The sequence below is a fragment of the Gobio gobio genome (assembly GCF_949357685.1).
Source record: "Gobio gobio genome assembly, chromosome: 20".
Lineage (NCBI taxonomy): Eukaryota > Metazoa > Chordata > Actinopteri > Cypriniformes > Gobionidae > Gobio > Gobio gobio.
In genome coordinates this window covers 10,412,323-10,427,633 of record NC_137113.1, presented here as the reverse complement: position 1 = coordinate 10,427,633, position 15,311 = coordinate 10,412,323, and the positions used below count along the sequence as shown (strand labels likewise).

At 38.2% G+C, this 15,311-nt stretch overlaps 1 protein-coding gene across 1 annotated transcript in view; it reads left to right on the top strand.

Moving 5' to 3' along the window:
* The window catches only part of cdh12b (cadherin 12b), a 235,316-nt gene that overhangs the window by 159,422 nt on the left and 60,583 nt on the right, over positions 1-15,311 (top strand). Inside the window, exon 6 of the mRNA XM_079801388.1 lies at positions 3,966-4,153. Coding sequence (XP_079657514.1) covers positions 3,966-4,153 — 188 coding nt within the window. The remainder of the gene's footprint in view (positions 1-3,965; positions 4,154-15,311) is intronic.

The following is a 15,311-nucleotide window of genomic DNA, read 5'->3' as shown; positions in this document are numbered from 1 at the left end:
TAACGCCGCTTTTTTCCCCCTCAGTAACGCTAACGGCGTTGTAACGGGAGGAACAGTAATTCGTTTGATTACTCGTTACTGAAAAAAATAATTCCGTTAGTAACGCCATTTATCTGTAACGCCGTTATTCCCACCACTGCTTATAGTCAACAAAATGTCTAAAAATGGACCATCAAAATAAAGTATAACCAGATATTTATTTATTGGATTAACAGTCAATTGTTTAAATAGTTACTATATAATTGCCATACTTCCATTTGTTTCATTATTTCATTATTATTGTGTGATTATTATTCCAATTTTCCCATTACAAATGCAAGTATGGAAATTATTTAGTGACTAAAAATGTTAAACAAATACAAATCTTTATTATTTAAACTGGGAAGCTTTTTAACATTAGGAAAATAGTTCAAAAGTATGCCATCTGTTTTTGTTTTTTTAATATTTAAAGTTTAGTAGGCACAATTTATTCAGTTCACAAAACACTTTTAAAGCATTTAGGCACAAACCTTTAGATCATAAGTTTTTTAAGATAATGAGAAGCATAAATGCAGGCAAGTGTGTCTAAACCTTTCGCTGGTAATGTAAATTTGCAGCATTTTCTTTTTATATACATATAGGAAAGCTTAAAAAATTTAATTCATTCATGGAGAAGATTTATGCCAGCATTTCTTAAAAAATAAATAATCTTGAATCTATAAATCTTGTTTGCATAAACCAGTAAATGCAGCATATTTAGCACCCCCAGAGAAGTAGTAAAAAGAGAAAAAAAACTGCATATCATTGGTTCTTGAGTTTATCAACATGCTAGATTTGAATATGGGTGCATAAATTAATGAGATTTCAGAAAAAAAAACTACGTTTCCTAATTGCAAGCAATCATAATATGAGCATGCAGTCTTCATATCTTCTCCTTAGCCCCATATTTTATGCATTTATAAACTTGTATCCGTTTATTTTTCCACTGAAATAAGGCCAGGCCTTTAAACAGGTGTATGTGAACAAGCTCCATTTGCGCTCAGAAATCGTGAAATAGAAATCATGTTGAGTTTCAGTGATGAGCACTGGTTTTCTCGCTGGGTAAATATTAGTAATACCCTGGGAGAGAAGTAGATTTCCATCTGCATGTCTCAGAGGAGGGGACTATGATGACTGCTGCATTCTGGGCCTTGTCTCTGCCTCTCTCTCTCTCAATCTCTCTCTTGTTGTTTGTTTTTTGGTGCATTGCACTAAAGCATCTAATGACTTCTTAATTAGCTGAGGTGTTTTTTGCGGGCATGGCTACTCAACACATTCGTTTTTACTAATCAGCATGATCTGTTTGTGCCTACTGTGCATGTGGCTTCACCAGCATGGGGGTAACTAACTAAAAGTAGCCATTCTACTAACTTAACTACAGTTTTAGAAGTGTTACATTAGCTCAGCTGTTTTCACAGTGTAGCTTAGCCAAAAAACAAGAATTTTGTGAATGTGAAACCAACACCACATCCCTGCTTTTTATGTCACATTTACAGCCAAGTGCATTGAGGCAGTTATCAAACGCTCTTTCCAACAATAATGTTCTATCTAGGGTTGCCAGCTTCCAAAATGTGGCACAGGAGGAGGAATACTGTGGCAGTATGGATCTGTTGTTATGTAAATGTAAATATGTGCTTTCAGAAATCAGTGAACATGAAAGCAGAATCGATGCTACACACTCCTGGTCTTAAAGGGTTCATTTTTATTTACTCACCCTGGTGTTGTTCTAATGCTGCATGCCTTTCTTTCTTTTTCTGATCTCAAAAGGAGATCAAAAAAATATGTGTTCGGACTTAAGTTATGTTTGATGTTTGCTACATTCAAGAAGTGTACTTTCTTGGAGCAGATCAAATAAAAAAGGAGTATCTGACTGCTTGTATTCAATGACGCAAATGTAGCCATGTGCAGTAATATTGAAAATTGAGGATGCAACGCATCGTGATGCATTATGATATCGATTCAAATTGTTGACATGATAATCGTAATAGAATTGAATCGTGAGACCAGTGACGATTCGCACCCCTAGTAAGGGGTGGTTTAAACCTTTTCTAATCTGATTAAGAGGACATGTAAACCCTTGATCGGATTGAAAAACGAAACTGGAAAGTACTGCGCATGTGCAATGACGTAGAAATTACGTAATGACATATGACACGAGGACCGAGGTATTGTTGTCGTTGTTGTTTAGTGAAGTCATGTCATTCTAAAATGTTCCTTCCACTCATCATCTGTGAAGTGGAGCAGGACAACGTCCCAGTCCTTGTTTCGGACTCTCATCCACAGTAGCTTTGTTTTGGGTGTGGGAATGGGCATTTTTACTCCTTGATAAATTTTACTCAACGGTACATGTGCTCGTCGTCTCCTTATTAGAACCCGAAATTAGGGCTGTACGATTAATCGAAAAATAACCGAAACCGACATTCAGAACCTCTAACCGACGTATTTTTCCCATGTCGGTTATTTCGGTTTTCACGTGACTCCACCCCGTCAGTCACATCAAGTGCAGTTTGCAGGCACACAGAGAGATGCAGGAGCAGTTATCTGTGTTTATAGATGCCCACAATCACTATAGTAACTGCATGTTTTACACAGTTTATACAGGTAAGTTAATTGCCGTTCTTCATATATCCTAACGCTGACGCGCACACACACACACACACAGATGTCGCGCGCAAGCCCTGAAGCTAGATCGCTTTCACTTTCGTGCTCATAAAGTTTGTCAAGTACATGCGTTTAAAGGCTTGCCAGTTTCAACATTTAAAGCGATTGTGCACTATTCAAAAACAACAATACGGAAAACGTATCCGTTCAGTGCTCAGCTTTTTTCTGTGACACAGAGAGCTGAGCCATGTTGTGTCTCTGACAACTCGCGCGCCCTAAAGGCAGACCACTTTCACCTGCGTCCTCACAAAGCTTGTCATTTGTTTGTGGTTTAAGCCCTGCCAGTTTGAACATTTAAAGCGAGTTTCGGCCATCAGATGTGTATTATGTTGAACTAATGCCTGATATATTGTGACAAACGAACACTCAGACAGAAGCTCGCACATCGCGCGCAGAGAGGAGCGCAGAAACGCAGTCTCAACGCTGTCCTGTGACTAAAGTAAAGTCACTAAAGTAGCTTAGAAACTCAACCGTTATAGTCATACATTTTAATACCTTTGAAGTACAAACCACAGCTTCATAAAGAATAGAGACGGTATGAGTAATTCACACACACAATCACTCTCTCATTAATGCAATCAGATAAATGTACTGTAGGCCTACTGTGATAATTTATCTGTATCTAATGTACAACAAACAGAAATCTGCCCCATAGACAACAACTGCTGAAAGTGAACCGTTTCCTTCAAGTATTTTAAAATCACAAAGAAATGCACTTTTTCATTAGAAAAAAAAATCCACCTGTTCTATATATATAAATATGTAGAACATATTTACAGTACAAACCTTATCAGTGAACTTACTCAAAAACCTTATGAGGGCAAAAAAAAAAGAAAAGCAAAATAATCGTTCATTAATCGTAATCGAGGTAAAATGTTCAATTAATCGAGGTTTTTATTTTTGGGCAAATCGTTACAGCCCTACCCGAAATAGATAAATATGAAGTCTGCTCTTTAAAACAAAGAAAATTAGTTATTTTAGAGAATAGTATGCGCAAACAGCGAGAAACTTGCAGTGTGCACATGTCAAAAAATCTATTCCGATTTGAAGCGCGCACATACACCTGATCACTTTATTTAGCATTCATGCAAACATTACGTTTGGGTTCATCAATCAAAATTAATTCATTTAGATTGAAACAAAAGTGTAAACGTAGCTAGTGAAGAAAGTACACGTTTTTATCAGTTGGTACATGTTATTACAAACATGAGTCATTTCCTCAAAACTACTTTTTAAAGTAGCTTCCCCAACAAGTGCTTAAAAAAAACATGTTTCTGATTCTACAGGCATCTTCCATCTGCGTGTACCGGAGTCATCAGCAGTCGGGTCAGCGGTTGGCCGAATCAAAGCTCATGATCTGGACATAGGGAAAAATGCAGAGGTGGAATACAACATCGTCCCTGGAGATGGAGGAGCCATGTTTGACATCACCACCAACGAGCACAATCAGGAGGGAATCATCATGCTCAAAAAGGTACAGCCTTATTTACAGTTCTAACAACAAATACATATACGGGTTAAATACTCAACGGTTGATTTGTATTATTATATGGAGGCCACATTAAAACATTAAAAATGCAACATTGTGTGACACAGGCTTTCAATCCTAAAATCCACACACACACAAAAAAATCTACATAATTTACAGGTTTTAGATTTCATTTGTTAACATTAGCTAACTACATTAGTTAACACTGACTAACTAAAAACATTTCTTGATTTTAGTTAATTTTAACATTTACTGATACATTATTAATAAAAACTTGTATCTATTAATATTATTTAATGGACCAGAGCTATCATAAACCACCAGATTTCATGAATTTTAAAAAAAGTTGGGTTACACTTTATTTTAAGGTGTCATTGTTTTTAAGTGTAATTATTTAAGTACTGAGTAATACTAATTTACTGCATGTACTTACTATAGGATTAGGGTTTGGATGAGGGCTGGTTACCATGTAATTAAGCATAATTTACTGTTATTACTATGGTAAGTACATGTAACATATATAACAAGGACACTGTAAAATAAAGTGTTACCAAAAGTTGTATTTGTATTAATTAATGTTAGTTACCAATGATTTATGAATTCTGTAACAAATGTACTGCTCATTCTTAGTTTATTTTAGTTAATGCATTGTATAGATTCACTCTAAAAATGGATGGGTTAAAAACAACCCATTTGGCAACCCAGCGCTGGGTAAATATTGGACAGAACACATGCTGGGTTAAATTAATCCAGTGGCATTTTAACCCAGCAGGCTGGGCTGTTGAGAAAACCCAAAATGCAATACATTTTTATTTGTAATTCTGGGTTATTCTTGCTGGGTTATTCTTATAATTTCTCCTGTGCATAGCCTACTGTAAAACTAGACAATCATGAAAGAACAAATGAAGAATACATGTTTAGACTGTTAAAATATGTTTTTTTAATGCTTGTCAACTGGTACAACACACAAATGTGTTAAAATTGGCAACAATGACAACTACAAGCCTAATATATTCTGTCAATTTCCTCACGTTAAATCAAACTTTTATTTTGAACGGGTTGCCTTTGTGTGTATGTGTACATGATATGACAGTTTTCTCAAATGAAACGGTAAATTCTCATGAAGTGACGGTTTATGTGTTCGTGTCCTCATATAGTGAAACGCCAGAGACTACAAAGAAAGCGAGCGAGTGTCACGCGCGCATGCCCCCGTCATTGACATAGAGACACAGAACATACAGGAGTAATATTTAAATAGTATTTTGCAGTTTAATATTTACAGACACTCGTATATATTCGGCTACAGTCTGGAGCCCTGCACTTAGATAAACACTGACGCAACTGAACGCAGCTGAAGCTACCGGTACTACAGAAATGCTGGTAGGCTATCGTCACATTTTTTACATTTCAGTACGGACTTGGTACCGAAGTACCGATACTTGTGACATCCCTACATAAAACCATGGTTAATTTACGTAAGGGGATCATGGTTCCGTGTAATTAATAATCCCAAACTGTATTATTCTATCGTCTCACATAAACACACCTAAACATGACTATGTGAGTCAATACATGGCGTCGGATTATGAACTTTTGTCGTCTAAGTTAACGTGAATTGTTGCCGTGAAAAAAAAAAACTATACCTATAATTATGCTAATTAAAATGATTATTAATGAAAACATTATATGAACTTACCTTAAAACATCTGCAACCAGTGGCTTTGCCCCTTGCTTTGTCCTTTCAAAATGACCGTTTGGGAGCGAATTTAAACATCAAGGCGCGAAGCACGTGAAACAACCAAGCGCTGGGTAGAATCAACCAAGCGTTGCGACCCAGCAGGTTTAACCCAACAACTGGAAATTTGAATCTACCCAATGGTGTTTAAAATGTGATCAAATAAACCAACAAAAACTACCCAACAGTCTCAACCCAGCATTTTGGGTTAAAAAACAACCCAGCATTATTTAGAGTGTTGTTACAGTACATGTCAATACCGTTGATGGTAACACTTTACAATGTTGCCATTAGTTCATGTTCGTTAATGCATTAACTAAAATGAACTAACAATTAGCAGTACATTTGTTACAGTATTTATTCATCTTTGTTAATGTTAGTCATTGTTACTTCATGTCAGCTCAGGTCCATTAACTAATGTTAACAGATAAAGCTTTTGATTTTAATAATGTATTAGTAAATTAATAATAACTAAAACTAATAAATGCTTCAGAATTATTTTTCACTGTTAGTTCATGTTTACTAAAATAATTTACTAAGACGCTTACTGTAAAGTCTTACCACTTCTGATAATCAAAACAAACAGGGAAATAATCATAAACCATTTGAGTATTTATTGTGTGAAAATGATTCCTTTAAAATGTTTACACTAATTACGATCGTCCCTCAGTAAATGTTTTAGGTTAAAAGTTTTATAAAAAGTTAGTGGACTTGGTTACCAGACAAAGGTGCCAGTCTAAGAGTGCTCGAGATTAAAAATGAGGCTTGTTTTGTGTGAAGAAAACCCTAAGGTTATACATGCTGCCATATAGTCACACTATAGAACTGAAACATACACAAGCTTGACTTTTAAATACAGAAATGTTAATTTGCATAATGTCCTCCCTCCAGGCCAGAGTCTATCCGAGTTGCCAATGCCAAAGTCCTTCAATGTTGTGTCCTGACTCAACCATATGCTGAAAATGACAGAGAGCCCATCATTCATGCAACCGCAACCACATTATCAAAACATCACTCAAACCTCACTGTTAAGAGCACTTTGGGGTAATTGTGTCTGACATTAAGGACTCCCCCAAAGGTAAACTAGAACATTCAGCTCTGCTGGAGAGAGTGCAAGGTGACTTTCTTTGATTTGAATTGAGCTCAGTACTTAAATACTGGCAGCGTGACAGGACTTATTAACGTGGCACACATCTCTTTATATTATCTCTATTGTCTTTGCCTAGTGGTATGAGAACAGCCTTGTCAATAAAAAACAGCTGCAGTTTATACGGGACAGTGTGCTGGTGTAATATTACTGAAACCACACTGCGCTGATCTCTGTAAGTGTTAGTGGAGATATACGAGGGTGGGGAGCACAAACTGTGTCCATATGCTTCCCTCTAAATGCACACAGCATGCATGACAATAACACACAGCCAGAAAATCCAACATCCTCTCCACAATACATTCTAGATATCATCTATCACGTGCACACTGCTTTGGGAGAGACAGCGGTGTTTATGTGCAGGATTGAATCACAATGGTTGACTAAGTGCAATGTTTTTCCTGGTTTCAAAGCTGTGAACGAGAACCATAAGTCTATATATAGGGACATTTTAAAATAACATTTTACAATAATAAGTTTTCTATTTTAATAGGTTTCAAAATGTAATTTATTCCTGTGATGGCAAAGGTGAATTTTCAGCATCATTACTCCGACTGTCACATGATCCTTCAGAAATCATTCTAATATGCTGATTTGCTGCTCAAGAAACGGAAATAGTTGTGCTGTTTAAAGGGTATAACATAGTTTTTGCCAATCTCATGTTAATCTTGATTACCTATAGAGTAGTATTACACCCTTCATATCTCCGAAGAGCCTTTAGTTTTATCATATTTATAAAAAACAGATACACTGTACCGATTCTTTCCGAAAACAGCCAAACTTGTGGAGGTGTACAGTGGGCAGAGCTAAAGAGTCACAGGCGCTCACACACACACACACACACACACACACACACACACACACACACACACACACACACACACACACACACACACACACACACACACACACACACACACACACACACACACACACACACACACACACAATCATGGCATTATCCTTGGATAACTTCAGATTCACTATACGTTCATGGTGTTGACTCATGACCGGGAACAAACAAATACACTTGCAGAACTCCGTTGCTGCTCTGGGAAAACAAACTGCATGCACTGTTTCCTTAACTCTGGATTCTTTGGGAAGCTGAACAAGGATATCGTTCCCTCACAACCAGAACACCCCCAAAACACACTTCTTTAGAGACATTGTTGATTTCAAAATGTTCCATAACCCGAATGAAGCTCTTGGATTGGCTCATCCGGGGGAGGTGCCCATACAAGGAATTCTGCCCTTTATAATGTCATACAGGGCCATACTCGAAAAAAAAATCATTTTTTTCCCCTTGAAAATCCTTGAATCCTGAAGGAGTGTATTTGGCACAAAAATACTCTGTCATACGTCCAACTCATTTTATAAAATGTTTAATATTTTCTTGTGGAAACCATGAGACTTTTTTTCAAGATTCTTTGATGAATTTTATTCAAAAGAACAGCATTTATTTGAAATACTTATATTTTATAACAGTATAAATGTTTTACTGTTACTTTCAATCAAATTAATGGGTCCTTGTTAAATAAAAGTATTCTTTAATTTAACAAAAGAACAATTAACCCAGAACAATTTGTCTCAGAAACTTTTTTCCCAGGAACTCTTTCCCCCCAGATCTGTTGCTGTCTGCGTTTCCATCGCGGTCTAAAGTACCGCATTCATTAGTCTGGTGACGTAGGACTGCGCATGACTTTCCAAAGCCGACTGGATTTATTCCTCCGCAAATAAACTTAATAAAGCCTGAACCTCGTTGTAGGTCCATCAGTAGTATTTTTAAAACTCCATTGTTGATTAAAATAGCAAATAACTCGTACTGCATGCACCGCAACAGACGTTTAGGTTGCTGCGTGAACTCAACCAATCAGCATGTTCAGTGCCCAAGTCCCACCCCCGAAAGTTCCTGAACTTTGAGAAAGTACTACCTCGCAAGCAGGGCCATCTTGAGGGGGATTTTTTTACCCAGAACTTTTTAGACCCCAGTTCCTGCGCTCGAAACACCCACCCCAAAGTCCCTAGTTCCTGGGGAAAGTTCCCACGGTGGAAACGCAGCATAAGTAAGTGTTAAAAACGGGAAAATAAAATATAAAAAATAATAAATGATTCTCTTGGGGGACAGAGTACATTTTAGCTTATTTCATATTAATGTACTGTCTGGCTCGGTTTAAAATCTCTCACTGACCCATCGGTTTTGGTGCAGTATTGCATCAAGGAATCTAATAATTGTATGTGCACAATAAAACACCACCGCAATATAAAACAGCATCATGATTTAATTTTAGCTGCCTGCCGTCTTTTCCAGAAAGCAGAGATGACTAGGTTACCTCCAGGAATAGAGCATTGCACCATTTCCAAGGGTACTCAAAAAATCTGACACATACACACTCAGAGTTGCAAACACTTCTCTTATTAAATCGTTGACACTATAAATGCTTTCGTTTTGATTTAAAATTCTCTTTGTCAACATATCGCATAAAGAATCACTCGGGATATGGAGGCAGAGCTAAGGAAGTATGTCATAAAACAATAGGCAAGCATCAAGTGATGCCATTAAAGCAGCTGGAACATTAGTGTCAGGTCTATATTGATCAGCTGTTTTTGCCTGTACACATCTGCTTAAGTTGCACACAGGATACGTCATTGTCACTGATTCAAAGGCAAATGGAAATTTGCACACTTGATGAATCAGAATGAAGACTGAAATAAGATATGTCATGACATTACGGGTAATATGACTGTTTATACTGTGCAATGGTAAAGAGATTTAGTTGTACTGTCCAATTCATATGTCCTATTCATCATTTTATATAGAGATTATTTGATAATACCCGTAGATATATATAATGGCAGTAGATTATTTGATAATACCACCCTAAAGATGAGCTTTGACTGTAGTCTTTCATTTTTGTCTATGTCCCTGAAAAGGGTTGGGAACTTTTTTTGACCAAAGAACCATTTCTTTCATTTTTTTCAATTTCATTTTTCCAAAAGAGCCACAGTAAAAAAATAAATAAAATTATTATCAAAAAGTATTTTTTTCCAATAAAATGTCAACAGTATTAATTATTAGGTCCATAACTAAAAACAAACAATTATGCAGCAAACAATAAATAAGTTGCAATATGGAATTAATTGTGCAGGGCTTTCACTGTGAGGTTGACCAACTGATGAGTATAAATCCTCTGTGTGTGTGTGAACGGCCACAGTGCTTACATCTACTATGTTTATGTGAATACTCAACTTGGCATTTTGATATATTTCTGTGTTTATTTGGCCATTTAGGCGTGCAACCGAAGACAAAGGCTAGTATGCTTGTCTGTTTGTCCACAGCATCCGCATACAGCATCCTGTCAAACTTGTCATTAACTTCGGTAGGCTGTACAACAAGGGAATTGTAATTGGCTGCATTTTCTGCAGAGAACGGATCTCTGTTGATGCGTGAGTCTAATCTTTTTATCGATCATGTTAGTAAATGTTCGATATGTTGGTAAGGTGTGAGATACCTGGCGAGCCATAGGTTCCCGACCGCTGCTCGAGCCGTTTGCGGATCTCCATGGACTTCTCCCCTCTGGCTCTCAGCGAAGGCGGTCGCATTCTCTCCTCTCTCCTCTCGTCTTCCTCCTCCCTACTCTCCTGCTTGCTTCTCTCGTCTCGTCTAGTCTACTGTTTTAAACTTGAGAGACTCTCCACGCACTGCTCTCAAACTAAAAAATTATGGATTTGATCAACTGGTCTCTCAACGCAATTGACACCATCTTCTCGACGAGAAGCTTGGGTTCAGGGGAACCTGACTGCCCTGCCGGAACGTTTGCTGCTGGCTACACGATGGACGCATGGGAGAGGTGGCATGTTGTGTGTCTAGCGGCACTTTCCGTAGAGGACATTGAAGACATCTACCTATTCGGTTTCATGGTAACAGGGTTTCTGCTGATTGGATCAGGCACTGCCCTGGGATATCGAAGAATTCAGGAAGCGGTGACAGCTGTTCAAAGCTCCACAAGGCTGCCCGTCATGATTGAAGCAGTGGGCAGAGCGGTCATCTCTCAAACTGGGACTACTAACCGCAACATGGATAACATCATGGAGTTGCAACACAAGATGGATATCATCACGGAAAAGCTCACTGCTCTGCTTCAGAGACCAGAACGAACTAAGAGAGTAGTCATAAATTGTGGCTACTCGCTCCCAGACCAAACAAATTCCAATCTTATCTGCTTTTGACTCCCTCAACCAGCACGGTCTTGGCCAAGGCCGCTGCTGAGACAATAACTCCCCCAGAAGAGCACTGCAGGAAGACGCTCTTGCACTCATCCCCCAACCACCTGCTGACTCGGGCTGGGATCTGATCAAGGTTTTCTCCATAGCAACTTGCGGACTGGAGCACCGAGATTATGGTGCCAGGTGTGACTCTCCAGGCCTACACAAACATGCACATGAACTTTACAGACACACACACACTTATGCACACACCCATCTCTCACCTTCGCCGCTTTGTACCCCCAGTCTGACCAGCGGGTCTGTGACCAGCGCCTGAAATGGCTGCAGGACCGGGACGCCTGGCTGTGCTGGGACAACTCAACCCCCCACTCCTCTCCCCTGTTGCAAGTCGTGTTTCATGTTGTAATGTGTGCTCATGTTGCTGAGATGTTTTTTTTACTGTTCTCAAATTGTGCTCCCGTAGGAGCATAGTCTGGGGGTTGCTTTTTTTTCATCTCCTCACCCCTTTCATCTCCTCACCCCTCCCTACCTATCCTCATGTTATGCTGTATTTTCTGTCCAACTCAAGAAGGCGACGCAGAATGGCGACTCGGTGTGACTCGCACAACACCAAAACACATTTCACTGCCAGCTGTATATTGTATATAACTGTGTATGTGACAAATAAAACTCTTGAACTTGAACTTGAACTCACTGTTAGAATTGTGACGGTTTTACCTTGATGGCTGTGGGCGCGGTGCTGAACCAGAGAACGCAGCGATTAATGCATTATGGCGTCTGATAATTCCATGTAGCCTGTATTTGCCAGGAGACGAACAATAATTAAAGTCTAATAAAAATATTTTGTGCTGAAGGAGACGGAGCTGAGCTCCAGCAGGGTGTGTTAAGGGCCTGAGGAGGCGGAGCTAAGCTCCGGTGCACTCCGTCCTAATTTAACCTCTGTGTACGCCTGATTCTGTAGCCCCGTCCACCGATTCGAGCTAAACTGATCTCGCTACCGAGCAATAAACATGCAGAAGATAGCAAGATATCGCGCTGTGCCTGGTTGTGGAAGAACACAGTTGCTGCATAAGCTTCCTTCAGATTCTAATATTGGAAATGTGTGGTTGAACTTTATTTTTAATGAATATCCAGCTCAGGTGGGGAAGACATTGCACGTATGTTCATTTAACCACAGATTCGTTTGTAAACAAGAGACTGGATTTGCAGACAGGATGAAATTACATGAATGAATGAAGCAACACACTAATGTGAGTAAAAAAATGTTTTATATGTGATAGTATTGCAGTGTTACAGATCAAATACAATGTTACATTGTGTACAAGTCTAAACATAACTTACCACTGTCACAGGGCTCGCAAAGCCCAACGTCCCGGGGCTATGTGTTTTCCAAACGGGCTACCAATACGTATCATCTTAAATAGTGAAATAACATTCCTTTCTTGATGTGCGTTGTTCACTCTCTTGACTTTATATTTGAAGGAAAAATACAATCGCGGAAGATTTGATCATGCTGTCTGCAACGTACTTGGCGCGTGCGTATATCCACTGATTGGGCGGGCCAAGTAATATAAAATAACATTCATATTAATTGCGGGTGGATGTTTGTTTGATAAAGACATTTTGCGAGCCCTGAGGGACTAATCATTCTGGTTGCCGTTTCCCCACACGCTTTCAAAACAATGCCTCACACGTACTCATGGGGGAGCCGGAGCTCATTAAATATGCAAAGCTTATCCAATCATAGCAGTGGCCGTTTACTTCCAAGTCTTCAGTGCGGCACGCGCATAAAAACCTAGCGTGTCTTGAGAGAGGCTCCATACCAGGGCAGAAAATAGCCTATTACTTATTCATTATGATGTTTTGGAAAGTAAAAACCACACGGATGTCACAAGTACTGTAGACCTCAGACAACAGTATATATACTGTTGACACCTTTAATATAATATAATGGAAATTCAATGCTGTAAATATACTTTGAGAAACAAATTACATGGTAAATAACTTTTGGTCTTGTTAATGCACTTTCCACAGCAACCGTTTCCACATCAAAACATCTGCATCTCAGTTACCATAGAAATATAGATTATTGAGCAGCAGTCTCACAGCACTAAAGGCTAAATCTATAATATATCCGCATGCTTTGTGTTCTTCTCCTTTTCTTTTCCAGTGCACAACCCCCCCCCCCCCACCGAGGCTTTAAGAGATGACATTATGATTTTGTACTCTACACTTGTCTGACAGTCCACTGGCAGTTTTCAGTGCTTTGTCTGTATTCTTGGGGGTTCGTAACACCAATTACAGGTGTGGACAATGTTTGAGAAATTAGTGCAGTTATTTTCTCTCTTTCAGTCAGTGTGTGTCTGTACAGCTGAGAGGGAGTGCGAGATTTATTGTGGGCATGTATTGTCTCTGTTTACCCCTCAGTTTGACTGTGTGTCGTGCCAACACTGAGACAGAATGATGCATTCTCCTCAATAGGAGGTCCAGGCAGAAATCCTGCCAGTGTGGAGATGCTGTCTCTTTCTCCACGGCAAAATAATTGAAGCATGTTCTCTACGAGCAACAACTTACATGAGGTGAAGAGGCTTCTGTTTTTTCCCCCCTCTGCTTGTGCCCGAGAAGTGTTTTGTGCACATGTGTGCTGTTTATGCGCTCGGTAGCAATGAGGCATGGTGACCCCTCTGTGATTTGGAACAGTGGGCAGAACAGTATTAAGCGTTTACTGCAGTTTAGCAACAGTACTGCAAAAAACTAACATTTCAAACACACACACAATGGGAATGTTCAGGATGATATTCTACCTACTGTTTTAAAAGAAAAATACTTAGAAATATGTGTACTGTACACACAGTGTGCAAATTTATTGTGAAATAACCAAATCTCATCCTACATTTGCTAAAATATGCAGTAAACTATGACACTGCATCCCACCATTATGCTGAATTAAACATGCAATACCGGTCAAGGTAAATACTGTAGCATGCTTTGGTTTGAAATGTTTGTCATTGCAAATTGCATACAGTTTAAGATGCTATTTTAGTAAGCAAATAAAATAATTTTATTTAGGCTTGCTGCGGTATATGGCGACGCCATACAATAGATACCGGCGATATGGTGTGAAAATGTATAATTGGTAAAAGGTGGAAAGTAAAAGTCAAAACTATGAAGTTAAAAAAAAATGAAATAAATTTTGAAAGGAAAAAACAAAACAAATTATGAGAGAAAAATTAATAATTATGACAAAGTCAAAAGTATAAGATTAAAAGTAAAATTTGTTAAATAAAGTCGTAATTCCGTTATGTCAGTATTATAAGGAAAATTATTGCATATCACTATTTAGCGTCCAATCAGTTGTAATGCCGGTATAGCCAGTTTGAACTCAAATATTGCACCAACATGAAAATTATAGTCTAATTATACAGAAATACACAATTATATTTACACTAAAAATGTATTTTACTCAATATTGCACAATACATCAAATTTGCTTTGAAAAAGTTATTTTCCATATTTTCAACCACACTGCCACTGTTTCCAAGTAGCTTAGCTGTTTTTTAATAATTCAAGAAATAAAAATGGCATCTTAAATCAGGGGTTTTCAAACTGGGGTCCTCCAGAAGGTACTAAGGGGTCCCCAGAAAATTTCAGAGAATAAAAAACAAGGCAAAAATAGATAAAGTCTACCGAATTTAATTTCTAAATGTTTCTCTCATTTCTTGCCGTATACATTCCAGATTTGTATGTGTTTGCTTTGTATCTCTCTAGTGAGTTTTTCTCACTATAGTCCCCTTTATCTCGCTCACTGGGAATGTAAGGCAGTATCCTTAACGCAGGACGTAAGCTGCTTACATACATTTATTGTGAAAATTGTTTATACAACAAAAAAAATATTCTTCAGGTTTATACATCCAACATTAATAGCCAATTTAAGTTGGGAAACAATATTCTGTATTTATAATGTCACACTTACTATTTATCAGTTACTACTTAACAATTTAAAGGTTTTTTCATACATAAAAATAGATGGATTTTAG